The following is a 20,572-nucleotide window of genomic DNA, read 5'->3' as shown; positions in this document are numbered from 1 at the left end:
TTTACCTGACTGTCACAACGAAACTTTCCTACTCATCATGGGCTGGAGTATTTGGATAGTGAGTTCTCCAGCCATCTGGCTTTTGAGAAATTTTTTCTATTGCTAGTGCCACACTCGAAACATGCTGGGTATTCATTTGTTTTGTTCTATCTGAAGCTTGTCATTTGATCAAATAAACCTCCCAGCACACAATCTTTGTGCATATGTTCGTTGTTTTGTTTTTCCTTTTTAATTGATGGTTATCATGTATTTGTCCCAAAATCTACTTTGACCTGAATCTCTCTCTTCCACTTACCCTATGAGGACAATATGGATTATCAACAGAGTAAACTATGGCAGCCTGGGCATATAGCTCTTCAGTATATAGTTGGGGTAGATAAAAACCTGGCCCTGTGGAAGACAAAGGAGAGTTTTCCCCCCAGCTGCAGCAAGACCAAGATACAATCCCATGTTTCTTCTAGAATAGGACATCACTTTTTCCAAAGACATAGTTCCATTATGCTTGGCCATGACAATATGAAATGCAGAGGGTCTGCAAACTTTAACACAAATAAACCATGGTAAGCCCTGATTTCCCAATGGTTTAGCATGCTATTGCTCAAACGAGCAGCTGCTGGACACCATTATAAAGACCAGCAACATTTGCACATAAAGAGCTGACGAGAAATGCTGAATCCCACCAGTACACTTGGGGGCTTTATTTAGCTCATTTGTACACAGTCTGGCACAATGGGAACAGTAACCCCATACATGAACCCTCTCCAAAACAGTAGCAGCAAAAATAGGTTTTTTTCCACTTTGGAGATACTATTAAAAAAAATCATGCAATTCACCAGAAAAAAGATAAGGTCTTACATGGTCTATAAAGAGATTTTTCAATTCATATTATAACTATGTGCAGAGCATAGCAAGTCTCTTTATTCTGGAATTTAAACAACAACAAAAAAGCCAGAGGTAGCATTAGTTTTTTCATAAAGATAGTATTTATTAACAAGTCATCTTCAGTTATGTTTCTAACATCTGGTTTACATGCACCTTAGCTGAAATGAAATGGAAAGGTTGAGCCATACTGCATGAAGTTGTTAGTCTTTGTTGATTATTTAAATCATTCACTGATGTTTCTCTCATGTACTGTATGCAGACGACAATATTAAATGCAGAAAAGTGACAAAGGACACATTAAGTCTCACACAGGTTAAAAGTTCAGTTGCTTTATTTAAATGAAAACTTTGCATTTTCATGATTAATCAAGCAAACAGAAACTTGAGAGCATTCTTTGGCTTTGGATAAATAATGCTAAAAAGAGAAATTCATGCCATACAGAATAAAGATGTCAAAAAAATACATTCCAGGTTATGGGTTTTCCAGATAACACATATGGACTAAGTACCACTCCAGAGAAACCTCAATGTGTATAGCCCATATTTTATTTATAGACAGCTGAGGCAAAGATAAAGATCATCAGTAATAGGGCTGGAGTGCATCGTTAGTTATCACTTCCACATAGTGCCACGAGGATGTTTTCATAATCTCCTTTGAGTTCATCCTGTCAGTAAAGTAAGTAAAAAAAGAAATACAACTGTTAGGATAATGGTCTCAAGTGAAAACAGTTTCTCTAAGCATTCAGTAAACATACGCTAAACATCAATCCTTTACCTAAATAAGTTAACCACTTGATAACACAAACGTTATTCACAGGCTGACCTTGAACTAAGTACCTTCACTAAAGTTGAACTATTCATGCCACATAGAAATAAACACATATATTTCCAGATTGGAGCCAAGGTAGACAAGGCCAACAAAAACAACTGATAGGCCTTATTGTATAAAGAAGTGAAGCACAGAAGACTTCTGTCCAGGAGCTTAAGCTCTCCTTCAGTAAAATGAAAATGCCTCCCTTGACCTGTGATGTCCAAAGTTCATTCATATTAAAACACTATACAGAATCAAAGACAGGTGGGGTTGGAAGGGACCTGTAGAGATCATCTGGTCCAAACGCCTTCCCAAGCAGGTTAACAAATACGCATTATATCAGAGATTATCTCAAACAGAGGTTAAGAACCATCAAATGATACTGGATTCATCACAGAGTCTCTTATTCAGCTGAATGTTTGCTCAAATTTGAATCTACCTTGCAGAGACTTAAGAACTACATAGTATAGCCAAGTAAGGCTTCAAGCCATTTGGACACAGTCATCACTTTGGACCAAGATGAGGTGATGTAATTGCGTCCTAAATGACAGCTTGCCTACAGTCATGAGGGAAGAATATGAATTACCTTTGCTACTTAACTGGAAAAGTAGCAAACATTACCAAAAATTAGTAGGGTGCTTGGGTGCTTTAGCGCACATAGGGAGCATGTTTCTGCTTCAATCAAGACTTTTCTTTAGTGTTGTCTACTAGTTTCCACAAAGCTGCTTTACAAGTTTAGCTTTCTATTTGTATATCACTGGTTTAAATTTTCTAGAAAATACATTGGGTGGCCTATACCCTTTTAGAAGTTATTTTTGTTGGTATAACTCATTTATTTAAGTGACCTGGAAAGCAGGACAAATAAGTGTCAAATTAAAAAGATGTTTTCATGAGTACTTCAGAGAGACAGAGACACCAAATATCTCCCACAGATCTGTCGGTGCAATGATCGCCACCCTCCTGCCAATGTACCTTATGCCTATACAAACATAGGCATTAGGGCACAGCATGGTCTCCAAACAACACTTGGCTCCTACTGTAAGACAACATCCTGAGACATGTACCACAAATAGCTAATTGCTATAGGTTTTGTGATGAAAACATTCTCCCCAGAGAATGAATTAGTTCTACCATCACATGGATCACTGAGAACATTATAGCTACAAGGAGGTACTCAGTATGAACTGGTGACTGAGGAGGAGAAGAGGTAACAAGCTGCTTATTGGCCCTCCTGCATTATCCAGCTGTTTTCCTTCATAGTTCACCTGAGAGGAAACCTACCATAATGGCTTGGCGGAGAGAGATGCCGTACAGTCTCTTGTAGTAGCCTTTGATCTCATTCATGTCCACCTCAGAGCGTGAAACCATGATCCTGATGAGCGCTTTGTGCCGTGTCCCAGAGCCCTGTTAAAAGCAAAAAATGAGACAACTTACATGACTGAAATGTCTTCTTAAATCAAGGTTTCATATGTGTTAATCCATCACCCCTATCTGTGGGAGTACAGGGTCCAGACCCTATACCTTTACGATCTCTACTCCTCTCATATCCCCCTTTCTGCACCCAACCAACACAAATTCACTGATCACAAGTTACCTCTACCAACTGCGGACCTAGGATTTCCTTTTACAACATCTGCTTCCAGAAAAAAGTAAGTCCTTCACTGTGCTTGCCTGACACCAAAGACAACCTAGACTTAACTGAGGGTTTTTTGTTTGTTTTTTGGGGTTTTTTGTTTGTTTTTTTAAGAATGCAATGAACTCCAGTTTCATAATGATATGTTCAGTTTTTCATGTCCTGCTTCTAACCAAGTCAGTGAAGTTACATAAGTTCGTACATACTAGAATTGGAAGATGCTCCAGTTTCATGAGCTCAGACAGCATCACTCAATTTGTGTTCCCAATTTGTCACAGGAAGCTCAAATCTCTAGTCAAAGACTAGGCTCATTTGAGGTCTCCCCCACCCCAGTCCTGGAATTAATTCATTGTTTATTTATCATTAATACTTTTGTGGTTTCATAAAGAAAAAAGAAAAGTTTCAATTAGCTTCCAGTCACTGTCTAGAGTAACGGGTACATGCATGGAAGCGCAGAGGCCTTCCTGAATACACTATCGCAAACAGACAGCTACTCCCATGGAGGAAGACTCAGAGGTTTCAAAGAAAAGAAGAAGAGTAAGATAAATATACTGAATTTCTTTCTGTAGTCCTTTTTTCTCACACAAAGTAGTCAGGAGAGTTCTCTCCCAGGTTGTTATTTTTCAGTTTACAAAGCACCCCTTGCCCACAAACAAAAGTTCTTGGTCTAGGTTACCTTCATTGCCAAGTGGAGTTTTTCAGCAAAGAAAGCTGGCTTGCTCGTGGCACACTTCACTGTAATGGAACAGTGAGATAAGGTTACATCTGACACATATGCAACAAGTAAGAAAAAGTCTGGAAAGAGAACCCTTTAAAAGCAGTCTCTGTGCACCTACCAGCACCTCCTATTTTTTTACTTCTTTTTACCTATCTTCAAAATATGAGAGAAGCGACAGTTCCTTTGCCCGCTCTGTTCATTCAGAGAGCAATACTCTTGTTACAGTAAAGACAGGACTGTACTCCACAGCCACAAACTTAAGAAAGATGCTGCAAGGATAAGAATGTGAAAGCATTTGTTTTCTCTACAGCAGAGCTGGGGGTTATGATCTGGTATTTTGTAAACCAGATTATATTAACTACTTCTCATCTACCTATATTAAAAGAGATCCTATAGGACTCATTTTTGTATCCAAAGTATGCCTACCGAAGTTTAGCTGGAGAGCATCATACATAAATACCAATGCTTCCAGGTGTCAACAGTGTTCAGGCAACAGACCAAGTTCATAATACCTCAGAGGAGGGCTACATCACCTGTCACTGGGCTAGATCAAGGTATTATCCTTGCCCTCTGCCCCTTGTCCTTCCCCTAAATAATACCATGTATCTCACTTTATCATTATTTATATTGTTCATGGGCAACGGTAATGTTAAAGATCTTAGTATATAGGTTTATCATGAACCTTTACAAGAATATCTTCTTGAACAAAACCTCAGAAGGGAAACTATCATACTTTTATTCATCATGCATCATTAGTGTTTTTGAAAAACAAGATTTAGAGAAAGACTTGTTTTGGTTTAATTTCTTGGGGACATGTCCAAAACTATAGATTCAATGCAAACGGTCCCTGTTCTGGCAGGTCTTTTTCACATGGTCACGTCCTGCAGAAGTCTTCCTTTGCCCATGACATGCCTGTTCTCCTTGTAAGACCTTTTACATGTCAGGAGAGATAATGCTATTCATTCATCCACTTTAACTAACTTTAAGTTAAATCACTGTGTTCAGACCAGATTTTCCCAGACTAGATTTTATCTAACAAGCTTCTCAATGAAGCTGGATAAAACCAGGATGGCTTCCTATTAGACAGAGCATACAAGAAGTGTATGGTCAATATATATTCTGGGTTACTATCTGCAGAACCACTTACCGAGGGCAGTAAGGCAGTTCTCAATATCACCCTTCAGCTCCAAGTCCAGTACCTTGTTCATGTCATGCTGGCTGTATTTTCTGTACTTCTGAAAGACTAAATAAAGGAAGAAAGTTTGCCTCCACCTCTTTCTGCCCTCACTGCTGCGGCTCTGCCCACAGAGGATTGGTTGTAGTCCGTATTTCTCATTCTCCTCAGCAAGCAGAATGTTAAGAGCAGTGTTACTGTACACTTGGAATCAGCATGAGAAATGGGACCGTGGAAGGATGGTGGGATTCATATTCTCATTGGTAGCGGAAGGGGCGACGGTCCAGTGACTCCACTGGAGCCTGTGTCATAAGGTGGTATCCCCCCACACAGGGCGAACTGTCTGGGGAGCATTCATGATTCTAGCGTGAAGAACCCGGATCCTCGGCCTTGTGATAGTTTGCAGGAATAGATTTGTTAACAACTTAAGTGATGTTGCTCATCGCTGGTATGGAGAGGACAGCCAAGCTGCCAACCGTATCCTTAGATCAGCAAGCACATTTCCAACTACACAGAGCTTTGCAGCAGTCGGAGTTGCATCTTGGGAATCTATATAATCTCTCATTGAATGAGCAGGCCACATTCAAAATACAATTCCTTAGGCATAAAGTTTCATCCAACCTACCCCTTCGAAGATGGGGGTAGCTTCTTGCCGTGAGAACAGTAACAAACACATTAACATCAGTTCCCTTTCTTTTCTCTCCAGCTTCATATAAGGCCTGTCATAAAGAAAAGAAGGTAGTAAAATTAACGTTAATACAGGGAAAACTAAACAGAAATACTGTACTTCTGAGGCTACCAGTTGAAGGTAGGCAATTGCCTGTCTGCAGTGAACTATAGTCCTTGATACAACCTGTAACAAGATACAAAACTCTACACAGCTTCAGACTAACTCTAGCTCTATCAAGTAATACTTCATACTTCACTTATGGCATAATAGTACCTAGAGAGCACCATACACCTACAAATCATATTTTCAGACTTTTTTAGAATCACCATCCAGCTTTCTTGGGTATATTACTTCCTTGAGTGAAGATATTTTTCATGCATCATGATATGCCATGCTCTGTGTGGGTGTGTAGGACTGGCAGCCTTTCTGCAGACAAACAAAATTAGCTCTGATATTAACTGGACAAATGTGAAGGAGAAGCCTATGCACCAAGTACTCCTCGTCCTTCCAGGAGTGACTTTAATGAAAAGTGAGAAAAAACAAATCAAACTCCTTCATTTCCCCACTGCCTCAAACCTCTCTAGAAGTCATAATTAAAGACCTCCACACTGAAGCAAAGAAGACTTAACAACACTATAAGTACCAGCAATGAAGTCCTTTGGACCAACAGAAACTTTATTGAACTTTAGTGCCTGTACAGGGCATTAATTTACTGTCTCTCAAACCTAGGACTGATGACAAAAACTAAACCTCTTATGTAGCAGGAACAAGAACAATATTGTTCAATTTTTGTGGTTGGATTTTAAAAAATTGATTTAAAGCCAACATAGATTTGAATTGTAAAAGTGATCCAAGATTTTAAAGTGAAAACTTAGGATAGACTGCTAAGTTTTACCAAGATGTCAACAACAGGAAAAACAGTTGTTTATTTTAGAATCATTAAAAACATTACTGTGATGTGCCCCCGATAGTCTTGAAAAGTACATCACTGAAAAGCAATAGCTACAGCTGACATACTGCAGAGTTCAGACTGGCCAAGGTATAGTACCTGGTTCTTCACACCTATGAGTACAACTTTGTCCCTCAACTGGAGAACTGTTTCTATGTTATACATAAGAAAAAATGTGTCTAACTTCTCCCACTACCAACCTCTGCTTCCTATGATCTACATCCTTTACATGAACTAGAAGATACCTTGCAGAAACCTTTCTGAAGCTAGGTATTTTGAGGGTTAAAGATTTCCTTTAGCTGGTGAAGCCTATGCAAACCTTGGAAAATGGTATCCCCTCAGAAAAAAAAAAAATACTACATAATGTACAATTCTCTAAGAGTCTGCAGTGCAACAGATGCAGGTAGGTGAAAGGGAACATTCACAGCCAGGCACAGCTGGTAATTGCAAGTAAGGGGAACAGAGAAACTGCAGAGCCCCAAGTATGATCTTACCCTGGCATCGTTGTCAGCAAGCTCATCATTCACATGAGGATCTTCACTTCGGTCAGCCTAAGTAAATAAATAAATGACAATTCACCATTTCTCATTATCATTCAGTTAACCAAAAACCAGTGTTCTAGAGTTCTGGCCTGCTATTCTGGTACATGCTTTAATACTGCACAAATTTAACAGGCACTATTTTGTCGATTCTATGATTAAGCTGAAGCATTTCATTAAAACCCATAGTGTTATTCAGTGTCAAGTTACAGGTCTCAGAAGCTACAACTTGCTCCCTGATGAACTTCTACAATGAGCTTCTTTCAAAGTCGTTTAAAAGCAAAACTGCCGATCAGAACTACACATATGAGCATATCAACAATCTGGCACGCACATACAAGCTTCACACACGTACTCGACAATCAGGGAATCCAATATTCATTGCATTTCCAAAGAGGCTTTTTATAGCAGCTCTAGCGTTTAAACGGAACTGCTTTTGAGCATCAATTCACAGAACACTTTTTCCACTTGTTTGCTCCTACCATCCCACTATACTTACTACTAGAAATATATCTTAACAGCTAATCAAAGGTTTATTTCTCCACTTATAAGCATCACTTTTTTTCTACTTCTAGTCACTCAATGTGACATTATTTCTATTATTTTTTCAAGTGCTTACAGTTACCACAAAAAAAGAATTAAAAGCAGATTTGATAAATAGTAACAAATACCACAATTTTTTAATGTTCTTGAATAAAATCTCCTTAACTTTTTTTAACAACAATTTTATATGGTCTAACATGTGTAAGTAAAAAATAATGCAAGGAAATAAACATTACTTAATAAATAAATTACTTAATAAATAAGTTCTTATTTATTACATGTCTTTCCTTAACATAGACTTCACAACATTAATTGTTAGTATTGGTAATGTCAGTGCAAACATTTAAACACAGCATACCTTGGCTAGAGTAACCAAAGCCTTCTGAAAGTCTCCAGATGTGTCAGAGATAATGTCTTGTGTCAGATCTCTCTTCAGCACTGAAATCAAATGAAAATGGATCCACAGTTTGTTTTAAAGTTCTCATCCCTATAATTTTTCCCTTCTTTTTCTAGTTTCTTACTTAAATATGCCTGTTGGAACTGCACTTTTCCTTTTTTCTCTCCTTTAGTTTTGAGAGAATGAGTATTTTTTGTATCATGACCTCTCATTTCTGAGATGTGCTGTGAAACTGGAGGTTAGACCCACAATCTGCTGAAACAGTCATTCTGAAGGGTCTTGGGGGTAGGCCAGTCTTTTCAAGACAAGTCTTTTCAAGAAAAGCTTGAAATTTTTTGCATCCCATTTGTCTTTCATTCTTATTTCTGACTATTCTAAATAGCACTGAACTATATCCAATGGGACTCAAAACACTTCTGAAAAATTGAGCTATAAATTTGGGTTTCTAACTGAAACACATGGAATGGACATGTCTTGGAAGCATTAGTCCATAATGTCCAAAAACATGAGATTTAATTAGACAACACAAACTGACTATATTAAGCTCTACATAAATGAGAGATGCCAGATTATGTTTTAGTTACTTCTCCAAAGAATTTCCTCTTCTAGTTCCTGCAACTAATGTGGTCTGTGTTAGTAACCCAATAAGCATATTTTCAAGGCTAGTGAGCGCCTACGAGGTCAGCCAGGGCTTAGTTAGGGAGAAGAAAGCAGCTGGGTTTTGCTTGCATTCTAGAAAATATTTAATGCACATCCTGTTCCATGAAACATCAACACTTCTGGCTGGGATCATGAGACTTTTCCTTTTGTAGTGCGATCTCTTTGGATCAGAAAAAGTCAGTATGGCCTCTCCTGCCCCCAACCTTACTTGCAGCTTTACTTACCACCTAAAATGTCTTCTCAGTTTCTCCTATTGAGAGGGTAAGGCTGTGAGCGTAATATGTCTGCCACAATGTTGTGAGAAGACTTGCATGACCCACACTAGATTTTTTAATGCCAGGTATTAAAGTTGCATGGATCTGTTGGTTATGGCTGCTTAAAAAAAAAGTTATTGATAAAAAGAATGTGACCTGGCAGAGCAGAGCCTGTCCATTTTCTCCCAATGCTGCCTACCATTAATACTTTTTCCTTCTCTGAATTACCTTCTTTGTAGTATCTGCTGGCTTCTCTGATCTCTTTGTTGCTTCTTGAGGCCATAATCTCAATTAAGGTATCCTCATCAGTTCCAAGCCCCTGTTGAAAAATGGTTGAATTTTTAACAATGTTATTTAATACAGTAAAATTAAAATGTAGAAGAACAGAAAGAACATGAAAATGAGGCAGAAGGATCTGAAGATCCCACATTCAGGAAGACAGAAAAATGAAAAACATTCCTGCTTTCATATAATAGTCTTATTTCAACTCCCCTGGAATTCATTTTTTATCACATCGAACATCACTGGTACCCAACAGAAGCGCTAAAATGACTGAGCAGTGTACATAGAAGATAGGAATTTGTAATCTATGAAGGAAAAATACCTCCCTCCATTCCCTTTTTGTTTTCTTTTACTTTTAAGAAAACCCCTAAGTAAATGCCATGGCTTTCTGCCACCACAGTAGCAACCAGTTTTCAGAAGGCAAAGAGTTCATTCTCGTAAGAGAACAGCATTTGCAGTCAATCTCCTCCAACTCTGAAATTCAGCAGAGACTGCTATGTCTCATTCTTAGAACATGCATTACCAGTACAGATTTATTTTACAAAATGGGAGGAAAATGAAGACAACATGCAATCTTCCAAGTGCAAGTCCAGTATCATTTACAGGCCCTGAAAATTATTTACTTTTCTTTAGGGAAGTTTTTCTAAAAATATCTTTGTCCAACCTTCATAGAGGCCCTTAATTCTTCAGCATCAAACTGAGCTGGAGTTTTCAGCAAAGCCACAACAACATCTTCCAGGTGACTTTTCAGAACTTTTTTCAAGGCTTCTTCCAGACTCTGTGAAAGGAAGAATGAAAAACATACTAAGCTAGCAAATGGTTAAAAGCTGCTGTTCAGCTACAATATAAAAACGAGTTTAACATCTGAAAAATCAGTCTACATCATTCCTGTAGCTACTAGACAGAATTGCAAAAACCTACGTGAGAATTATATTGTCATCTTTCTGTTCAAAGTGTTGGGTTTTTTCCAGTACATATTCAGCATGTTTTCATTCACCAATTTACAGCACTAGAAGTTTGTTTCTTAAGAGAAGGTACTACTACATTGCTGTTATGATAGTGATTGAGTTGCTTAAATGCACATATCTGGAGAATATTTTAGTTCATCTGTTTATTGCCTAAAGGATATGGAAATTGTAGTGAAAATACTGGTGCATAATCTCATCCTATCCAAAACCAAGAGTCCTAAAGTTAAGAAGAGATTGGGACTGTACTCCAATCTGACCTAAATCTAAGTTTAAAAAAAAAAAAGAAAGAAAAAGAAAAATCTGTTTTATTCTGCCTGCAATCAGTGAACACCCAAAACTGTTTTTTGTTAGATGAAGTTGCAGCTCTTTTCCCTACCAAATGTGTTTGTAGACAGTGACTAAATGAGTGAGAAGGTCAATAATAACTTTGTCAGGGTACCTAAGCCAATGAGGTTACTTCAGAAGCAAGCACTGTACCCATAGTCATTTCTGTTCTGCTTTTGATGGTGTGCCAGGCACAAGGGTATCTAATAATCTAACAGCATTAGGCTCCCTGTGCCTTTGAAGTTATATTTTAATTTAGGCCTCGATAAAATATAATTGCAAGGCTGGAGCTTCCTCTGTGGGAGAAAAGAGCTGTTAAATCGCAAGTGAGGTTTTCTGAACAGAAATACAGGAAATCTAGGGTAAAATGAGATTATTAGACTTGTTTCCTAAACTGGCCCTTAGAAGTCACTTAGAGTTACAAAGCAAAGAACTCCAGGGAGTCCTATGAGCAAAGGCTTGGTAACTCTGCTATGCCAACTGCACAATTATAATTTCAATTTAGAGCTACAAGTTTAACTGGAAAAAATTGTTACGGAGATCTTTGTGCAGAGCAATTAAACTCTTCTTTAGAAATATCCAGTAATTTCCAAGCTCCTCAGGTCCAGGAACTAGCAGTTTTGCCACTAGAACAAATAAGCAAACTGCTCCCTGTGCATCTGTGGGTGTAAAACAGGACTATGGTCCTGCATCTTTCCTGTCTCATTCTGTATTCTATCAACAGCTAAGTATCTGCAGAGAGATGCTGCAAAGTCCCCTTCTCTCTCCCTCCCTTTCTCCCAGCAGACTGCCTGCCAGGTGGTAGTGAGCTTTCTGTATTCCCAGTGATCGAATGACTTTAAGGACCTTTAGAGCATTCAAAAACCTGGAGGCTGAGAATGTGGGATTATTTTTTTTTCCCAAAAAAGATAATAGCCACCATGTCCAAAGACTCATAACTGGAAATGTACTTTTAGGGTACTATCACCCCTGTCACAGTTTTCATAAACTACAGAAATTAATTGCTGTAGCCTTTTGTTCTGGGAAGCTAAAGCTGTATGCACCACCAGATCCATGGAAAACATTGACATTTCAGGTATACATTTGAGGTGGACTTGGAAATACTTTACCTTTCCTTTCAGCTGCTGATAGGCATCTTTGATCTGCTGGCGCTGGGCATTTGATCTTTTAGTCAAGATATCAATGATGGTGGCTTCATCCACACCTATGAGTAACCAAACATAATGCATGCAATGCAATTGCAAATGTTATCACAGTCTCTAATGTGTTATTTAACCAAATCATCATTTGTATATTATCCGGAATGTGTTTCATTTTGATTGTTTGACACACTGAAGTTTAACCAAAGGAAAGACTGCAATCATCTACCAACTTAGTGATGTAGGGAGAAAGCTGATAAATAGGTTTCCATAGAACAGAAACCTGTATTTGCCACAATTTTATATAAGAAAGCCTTAAAGTGTTCTGAAGGCTGAACCTACACTACAGCATAACTAAATAAAATAAACAGCATTAGATGGCATACTCATTTAACCTCAGCAAGTCAAATCGAAAAAGGTCTCAAATCACAGCCAAAGTGCCCAGTGTGATTTTAAGAGAGAAGCGTAATAGAAGCACCTACTAGAGTATCAGCATATCCACAACTACTTGCAGGGGTTTTTTTTTTACAGAAATCAAATCAAAAAGCATTAGCTTGATGTGTCATAATATTCTTTTGGTTCTCTAGAAATTAAATTATTACTACACATCCTTCAACAAATGCAAGAACCTTATTACAGTATTAAGGTCTGAAATTGTAAAATAATGTCAGGTTATCAAAGAGTTCAGATTCTTTGCCAGGTGGCAAAATTTTGATGCCTTGCTAGGTTTTCAAAAGCAGTTGCACCTCTCCTGCTTGCCATTGCATCTGAGTATGATATTTTATTCAGGGCTATTCTCAAATTTTCCTAAGGAAGAATCTGAATGTGGTGGGTTAAATATTTAACTCCTTTTACCCTTTACGGTAATAGCTTTGTCCAAAGCAGCAGCATCAGCTGATGGATTGAAGTTAGGGTACGAATGGACTGGTGAGCCGCCTTTTGAACTCTTCTGCAGAGGAAAAAAAAAATGCTCATTCCAAAGAAAATTTATGCAAAGAAGTAGTTTTACATGCCTAAATAAACCCTGTATTCAGGATTGCCTATTATACCACTATGAAGAAACAAACTCTGAGTTTAGCAACTACATATAGCTTAACAGTCCCAGTATGATATACGTATTGGTTTTACCTCCTTTCACATCTCTTCTATTAAAAAGAAAGTAGCTCATATATTGTTTTGAGTCCCAGAGGGCTTATTTTTCAGAGTAAGTCAGCTTCCACAGGAAACTACTTCCTAACTGCCACTTTAGGCAATTATGTCCAAATTTTAAAGACTCTAAAACCACAATTAAATCCTGCAAGCACTGCCAGTAAAGTGCTACTAATATCCCCGTTCATCTTACGCAAATTGAGTGTGCATCACATTAAGATGTGAGTCAGCTGAGAAGCCACTAAGACTACAAACATCTCCTGTATGCACAATCTGGATCTCAGAGAAGAGTTCAGGCCTGATCCTTGGAAGAAGCAATGGAGAACTGGTTACCCAACTTCTTTGAAACATGAGACATAAGCAACACTTTCTTCATAAAGATTGCCTACTGGCTGCCTTTGGTGAATCCAGCCTCAGGTGTTGGACAGTCCCCAGGCAACGTTTAAAGGAACCTCGGGATAACTGGGGGATGATGATTTCCACTACATGACAGATTACATGCCTTGACCTAAGTCAACATGACAAAACAAGTTACCGGTAGAGCCTACAACCCAGCAGAACTATCTAACCAATGTTCTCCTCATTACCGTCTTTGACAGCAGCTAAAAAGTGCTCTGAGATTCTTGGATGAAATATTTAAAGAAAATCTTGCTTGGTGTGAAATGTGGTAAGACCTTTTATAACACAACAGTAGTTTAGCTAAATTTTCTTCAAATCAGCTGCACTCTTTGTCTCATATCCAACAACCCACTATTAGAATTTTGTTTTAATCCTTTGCCTCTAAAGTTAATTAGACCAAGACAAATGGTTAGGTCTTAGGGATACATGTTTCACATACAGCATTCTGTACTGATTTTTTGTACACTTGTAATATCCAATAGTTACATAGTCAATGCCCTCCACAATTTTCTCACTAGGAGTTGTATTGAAGAGAGCAGAGAGCCTGCATACTTGAAGTGTCTTGCATACTTAAAAAAAAAAAAAAAAAAAAAACACACAACATCACTGTGACTCATTTAAGCCAACAGAGGAATGGGTCTCATTCAGTGCCTGGATCCCAGGCTAGCCAAATCAGTATTTGTGTGCTAGTTTCCATCACAAATTTATCTACTAGCTAAATAAAAAACTGCCTGTAACCGCTGTAACCAGAATGACTCAGGACCCTGGGAGTGCAAGGGGGATGGGATGTAGAGCCAAGGGATTATGCATAAAATGCTGCTGGACAAAAATTACGAAATCCATAAAGAAAGACAGCAGAAAAGTTTGTTTACTGAAAATCCCTCCTCTAATCTATTTTTTCAAGATGAAAGTTGCTTTCAGAATCTCCTGTGACTTCACAGTGTGCCGCTTTTCCCGTGCTGACAGACATTTCAGTATCCTAATCAGCTTCCTTATCACAAAGACACTCTGGATCCTCCCAGTGCACTAACTCGTAATTTCTCATCACCATCAGCCTTTCTTTGAAATCCCTTCCAATCAGTATCAGCACTGATCATTTGAGATGTTTTATCACATACAGTGACTCTTCCCACCCTAAGCATGCCATATGGTGAGAAAACTATTTATACTGGTAGCATTAGTTCCTTCTTTGCATTCCTGGGCTCCAGCTCATGGCTTCCTGTACCTCAATCTAAGCATCTCCATCTTCCCCCACGTACGTCATCTGAACATGTTTTTACACATTCATACTCCTGTGCAGCAGACTACTACTTTAACTTGAGTCAGTCAGTGACTGGCTGGTGGGAACAGCACTTCTATTACAGTAACTGGCTCTGCCTAGAAACTAATAACTAGGCACTGAAATGTGCACATAAAAGTATTTTTTCATCTGATACCAGAGTGCTATCAGAGTCTTTTTAGATTATATGTCGTAATAAAATCCTGTTCTGATTCTAATCAGCAGAATTTTGCCATCATCTTTCCTCCCCTTTGAGTCTATGAAAGATGTTTGTTGGTCCATGCCTTTAAATCACTTCTAAAAGTACTTGAAAATAAGCATGATGCTCTGAAAAGGTTATAATACTTACAATACATTCCTGCTCCTGATTGTCCATGAACCATGCCTGCTTCAGAAATTCTGCTACCATAGCCATGTTGATGGACTCTCTGGGAAGAGATGCATCAAATTACAAAACATTTTTTCCTCAAGCTTTCCCACTGCAAAGTCTTTTCTCTTGAACCATGAAACACAGAAGCTAACCTCCCATGCATTAATCAGCTTGTGCTATTGGAAAGTGGTAACTTTTGATTACGATATTTAGCAGATGATGTAATGCTCTGCAATTGCCTGCTCATACACACACCCGTAGCTATTTCCACGAGTTTTAGATTGGAAATAGAACACTAAACTAGTTGGACCATTTACTTACTTAGTAGGGTAGTACCTAAGTGGTAGCATCAGCTTTCAAAGGAAAGTTATAAGAAACAAATTAATTGTCTTTCTCCATCATCAAAGGTCCATATACCTTACTGAATATTTGATTCTGTTCAAAGTTGGTGATAAATAAGTATTCACATATGATCGTTTACTAAGTTCTGAGCTCATGTGTTGGGTTAAGACAAAAGATATTCCCCTCTTAAATATACTCTCATTTAATTTCTTTGAATAGCCCCTTTTTAAGAAAGATAAGTAGAAGAGAGCTTCACCTATATCATTCCCTATTTCTCATATACATTCTCCAATTTCTACTGAAAAGTAGAGCAATATCCATGCAGGAAAGAAAACATAATTTTTGCTCTTCACCATTAAAAAAGCAAATCAGGCCAGCTTATCCACAAGATGTCATGCAGAATAGGGAAAAAGAGCAATGGGGAAGTGACTTGAAACCAAGCACTCAATGATGAATGGGTTGCTTTGCAACAGACTTGGAGTGGAGAAAATTCTGTTTCCTAATAGAAACAGTGAGAGAATAGAGAGGAAAAAAATATGTTTTATCAGATAAGTATTTGTTGTCTGCTCGAAAAGGATTTTTCATCAAAACACATTTTTCCCTAGAAGACTCTTGGAGAAGCTTGGTTTTAAGCACACATATAAACAATAAACTAAAGATAATGCTGCCTGTTAATCTGGGATGTCTTTGAAGAGTACCTCGCATATCCAGCATAACGAGACCAAATGCTGTTTGCAGCTAGGTGTATATCAGCCTAATGGAGGTCCTGGGTTGCAGATCACATAATGCAGACCTTATGCAGAAGTATTAAAACTGACGCTGACTACGCTGCAAACACCCTTGCTTTATTTATGCCCTGTGATCCATGCGGTGCTGAGTGGCCCTGGGAAAAGACCAGTCATCCAAAGCAACTCACTCCGAGGGCCAAGCAACGTGGCCGTAGCAAAGCTGTAAAGCACGTTTCCAGGTCCGGGTGCCAGCAAAGAGGCGGCTACCTCCCACAGCCAGCTCTCCATCCCAGCTCCACCTTTCCCCCCTCCGCAAGGCAGGGCCCAGCTCCACTCCCTCGCCCAGAAAGCTCCCGCCGCCCTGCCCTTCCCGCGGCCGAGGGACAAAGTTCAGCTCTGTCCCTGCTGCCACCGGAAGCCGTCGCAGACCATACCCTTGGTTACAACCCAAAGTTCATAAGCAAGATCCCGTTTCACAGCACCGGATCTGCGGAGAGGGGGAGCCAAAATTGCATTTGGGTTGGCAGCGTAACGTTGGCTCGTGGGGAAGGAAGCTGGCAGGGCTGGCCCCAGGGAGAGCCGATGGCGACCCCAGCCCTCCCGCCTCTCCCCACCCACACCTTCACCCAGCTCCGGGGACTTCGCTGCTCACGGGGATGACGGGAGCAGAGGGCTGCTAACCTACACTAAGCGGGGTTCATCGAGCCTTTATGCCCATTCAAATTTGGGATACAGTGAAAGAACTGTGTGTCTTAAAAACAAAACTCTTATTTCTTCTGCTTTTTAAATAAAGACACCTTGGCACGTAGATCCATCTACTTCTGTCTAGTAAACAAGTAACATTATAATTTAAAATGAAGCTGAAGTAGACAAATGCTCTTGAGAAGGGTTAAAGACTTTGCTTATGCTGGCTTGGAAAGTTAAGAGACCAGCTTAGATGTAAAATTGTTGTTTGCTTGCTTTGTAAGAAACTGTGACTAATACAGAAAGATTGCAGGAATCTGGGGAGAAAGAGCCAGCCCCCTAGCAGGGTAGAGGCCTTTCCCCATACTTTGACCCTTGCCACTCCAGAATGCAAACAGCTTCTGTAACCAAGCCCTAGATTTAAAAGAGGTAAATTCAGACAAGAAAAATAATTTATTATGAAGAGGGGAGAGAAAGAATTACTGGCTTTCTACCATATTTTTCCTTCAAAGTCTATGGGAGGAAAAAAAAACAGGGAGGTAAAAAAAAAATCTACAGAGTGGTGCAAACAGAAGGCACCACCAAAGACGGTGATGTTGCTTTCTGGTTATTCTGCACCACATAGCTATTTCAAAGTTACTCTGTTTAATAAAATATTGTTCAGAAGGTGTGTACTACTACCCATATGGGAATCTTTAGACATCCCAGTTAAAAGGAAGTAGGAATTTAAAGTTTTTCAGTTTGAAAAAATACTATGATTATCATGCATTTTATCATTCCAAATCGGAATTATCAGTATTGCAGCTGGAATGACAAACCGAAGGGAGATTTGGACTGAAAGTCATAACTGTTCCTTTGCAAGAGTTACTGCAAAGTTTGGTTCAGTCTGGATGCTACTCCCTGTAACAAGCCCCCTTGAACTGGGCATGTTTAAATTCTAAAAAGCTTTCAGAAAATAAATACTAAATATTTACTGAAAATACTTAAAGACTCAAACTTGTACACTATTTCCTCAGCTATAGGAGTTTGAAGAAAATCAAGTTCATCCTCACCATTTCTCTATCAGCATTTAATCACGTCAGATACATCATCTCTGACTACAGTCCCATGCTAGTTACCAGAATCTTGATTAAAATTACGATCATAAAAACCTATCAGAAAAGCAGGAGGTAGCTGCAGGCACACAACGATTTCTTTTACAGCAGGAAAGTTCAGTGGATAAAAATGAAACACCAGAGAGGAAAACAGCCTCACCCTTGGAAAAATCAGTGGAAAGTGTTAGCAGAACAAACCTCAGACTATACAGCCCTTACTTCTGTGGCTTTGCACAAGTTCTCAGCTATAAAGGAGATTCTTGCTGTTATGTTCCCTAAAGGTTCTTTTGACTCACTTTCATCATTCTCAGGAAGAAAGACTGATCTACTGTCCCAAAGCAGGGAACTGTTTTTGAAGTCAAAGCAACTGCTTTGTAAAAAATTTTAAGTTCACATATAAGGCACATGTTTCCCAGTGACTCCAGTTTTGCTGCAAACAGAATTTTACAGCAGCCTACTACAAAGGGAAAAAAGAAAGCATAGGAAACAGTCAACTCCAGTAAGTTTACTTTCAATCATTTAAGCTATTTTTTCAATTCCTTATGTGCATTAAATAAAAGGAGTGATTAACTGAGCCCTTCCATGTACATGAAATATTTTAAAATGGAAAGAATTTCTTCTGCCCACACCCATCTTTTCTGGTGCCAACAAATCCAGCCTGCAGAAAATTGCACCAGGTCACTTGAAAAAAATATAGTGCACAACTCTTAAAGTTTGTCAGATCTACAGAGAGCAGTAAAGAACTACAAAAACCTACCTTCTGCCTCACAAACGTTACTTTTCAGGACGGTACAGCCTGGAAGAAGAGAGCTGTGCGCTTGCGATGGTTTTATAGCCCCATGCAGGAGGCCCCACCTAGCAACCAGTGTTTCCTCAGCCCCAGCAACTGGCTGCTCTTTGCTAGAGGCCAAATTTGGGTAGTGTCCAAACACAGAAACGCACAAAAAGGTCATTGCAAAACCAGGCACTGGAAGGAAGCAGGAGCAGATTTCAGAAGGGAAAAGACAACTCATGAGCATGCCTTGGTGGTTACCACCCTCTGCGATCAGAGCCCTTGCTGCAGTAAATTGCCATTAATCTTTTGGGGTCATAGGATTAAAATGCTAATGAGACAAAAGCTAAGGTTTAATTACTCCCTTGATATTTTGACACCTCTTATACAAGTTAAAAGTGAACATATTAAGACATCTCATTCTCCACTGAAAATTAAAAGAAAAATAGAGTGAAAAAGAGTTATCACAGGTTCTTGGCTTTATAGAGCTCTGGCAACTATTATCTCTGCTTCTGCATATGAATTCACAGCAGGAATGAGAGACACTTCCAAAAATGAGTCTCCATATGCTATGTCAAAAGGGCATTGATGTTTTTAGAAAGGCTCGGAGCCTGCTAAGCTTAACAGAAGTAGGAAGAAGAATTAGATAGATCTATAATTAAAAACAGGCTGAGCCATTTGGATTAAATCCCAAAGTGTGCAGGGTGCGCAGGACAAGAGGACACCAGCCCACCTTGCAGAAGGGGTGATCAGGGAGCGCTCCCTTGTCATGCCAGCCAAGTGCCCCTTCCAGAGCATGTCCAGCACAGCGCCAAGCACACGCATCTCGGGCGGGCACAGCGCGTGGTGCCCAGTGAAGAAATACTGGTCCCAGAACGGGAAGCAAACAATTTGCATCTAATGGCTTGGCCTATCTGCCCAGCATCAGTCTTGTTTGCTGCTGATACAGACCTGCTGCACAATGCTGGCAGCTGTAGAAAGAGGAAGCAGGGCTGATCTCCCTCTGATAAACCTGCATGAAATACCGCATCTCCTGCAGCCCCCCATTTAGCAATTACTAAAATGAGGCGGGAGGGCAGAGGCTGCAGGGCAGTGTTCAAGGGGACACCTGCACATGCTTTCATTGCAGCACCTCTATGTGCAATTTGCTTCACAAAAGGGCTGTTACAACTTTGGAAATAGGCTTCCTCTTCCCCCCCCCCCCCCCCCCCTTTAACTGAGCATGTGGTACAGCAAGAAAGCCATACCCTGTGCCCTACTCCTTGGGGTGGGGAGATGGGTGCCAGCAGGAGCCTCCGACCCCAGGGAGCCCCCACTGCACCAGGACAACTGCTTTCCCCTGCTTGGAAGTGCTTTCCTTCTCTCCTGCACACTACACATGTTATTTAGCAAAGGTATTTCAGGTGCTTTCAGTCAGCTGAATAATTCAAGGGGTCTGCCAGTTAATAGTGATGTTGTCAGCAAGCTGTCAGGGTGCACTGGGTTTTGTTTGTTTAATTATTCTGTGTGAAAATTGGATTACTCCTGACCTTCTCCATGTCAGTATGAGGTTAACATTCTTATTTTAGTGGTTTCCGGTGTTGGCCAAAAACTTCGTTTGCACTTTTTCTGGCACTGTTTCCCTTGCCTATTAATGAACATGGCTAATTACAATCCATTTACAATGAAAAGCTGGGAACATGTGTGCATCCTGGTGTTCCCAGCTCAGTCTTTTGAAGTCCTGAAATAACCTAGAAAGATAAGTTATGCAGACTCAGAGCTTCCTTATAAATTGCTGGTGCTTTCTGAGTAATGAAAATAATACAACAGCATT

The 20,572-nt window shown here is 39.6% G+C and overlaps 1 protein-coding gene across 1 annotated transcript; it reads right to left on the bottom strand.

Annotated features, from left to right (window-relative positions):
- Nucleotides 1-1,195: 1,195 nt before the first annotated feature.
- On the bottom strand, nt 1,196-18,902 carry LOC135325106 (annexin A1-like). Its single transcript, XM_064502645.1, has 13 exons — nt 18,745-18,902; nt 15,119-15,197; nt 12,798-12,891; nt 11,913-12,007; nt 10,176-10,289; nt 9,458-9,548; nt 8,277-8,356; nt 7,331-7,387; nt 5,843-5,936; nt 5,191-5,286; nt 4,002-4,060; nt 2,974-3,096; nt 1,196-1,546 (listed from the first exon to the last, which is right to left on the bottom strand). The coding sequence occupies exons 2-13, from the start codon at nt 15,182-15,184 to the stop codon at nt 1,487-1,489; spliced, it is 1,029 nt and encodes a 342-aa protein (XP_064358715.1). The 5' UTR covers nt 15,185-15,197; nt 18,745-18,902; the 3' UTR covers nt 1,196-1,486.
- Nucleotides 18,903-20,572: the final 1,670 nt, after the last annotated feature.

This window comes from Dromaius novaehollandiae, chromosome Z (assembly GCF_036370855.1).
Source record: "Dromaius novaehollandiae isolate bDroNov1 chromosome Z, bDroNov1.hap1, whole genome shotgun sequence".
Lineage (NCBI taxonomy): Eukaryota > Metazoa > Chordata > Aves > Casuariiformes > Dromaiidae > Dromaius > Dromaius novaehollandiae.
Note: the sequence above shows the minus strand (reverse complement) of the source record. Positions and strands in the feature narration are given on the sequence as shown.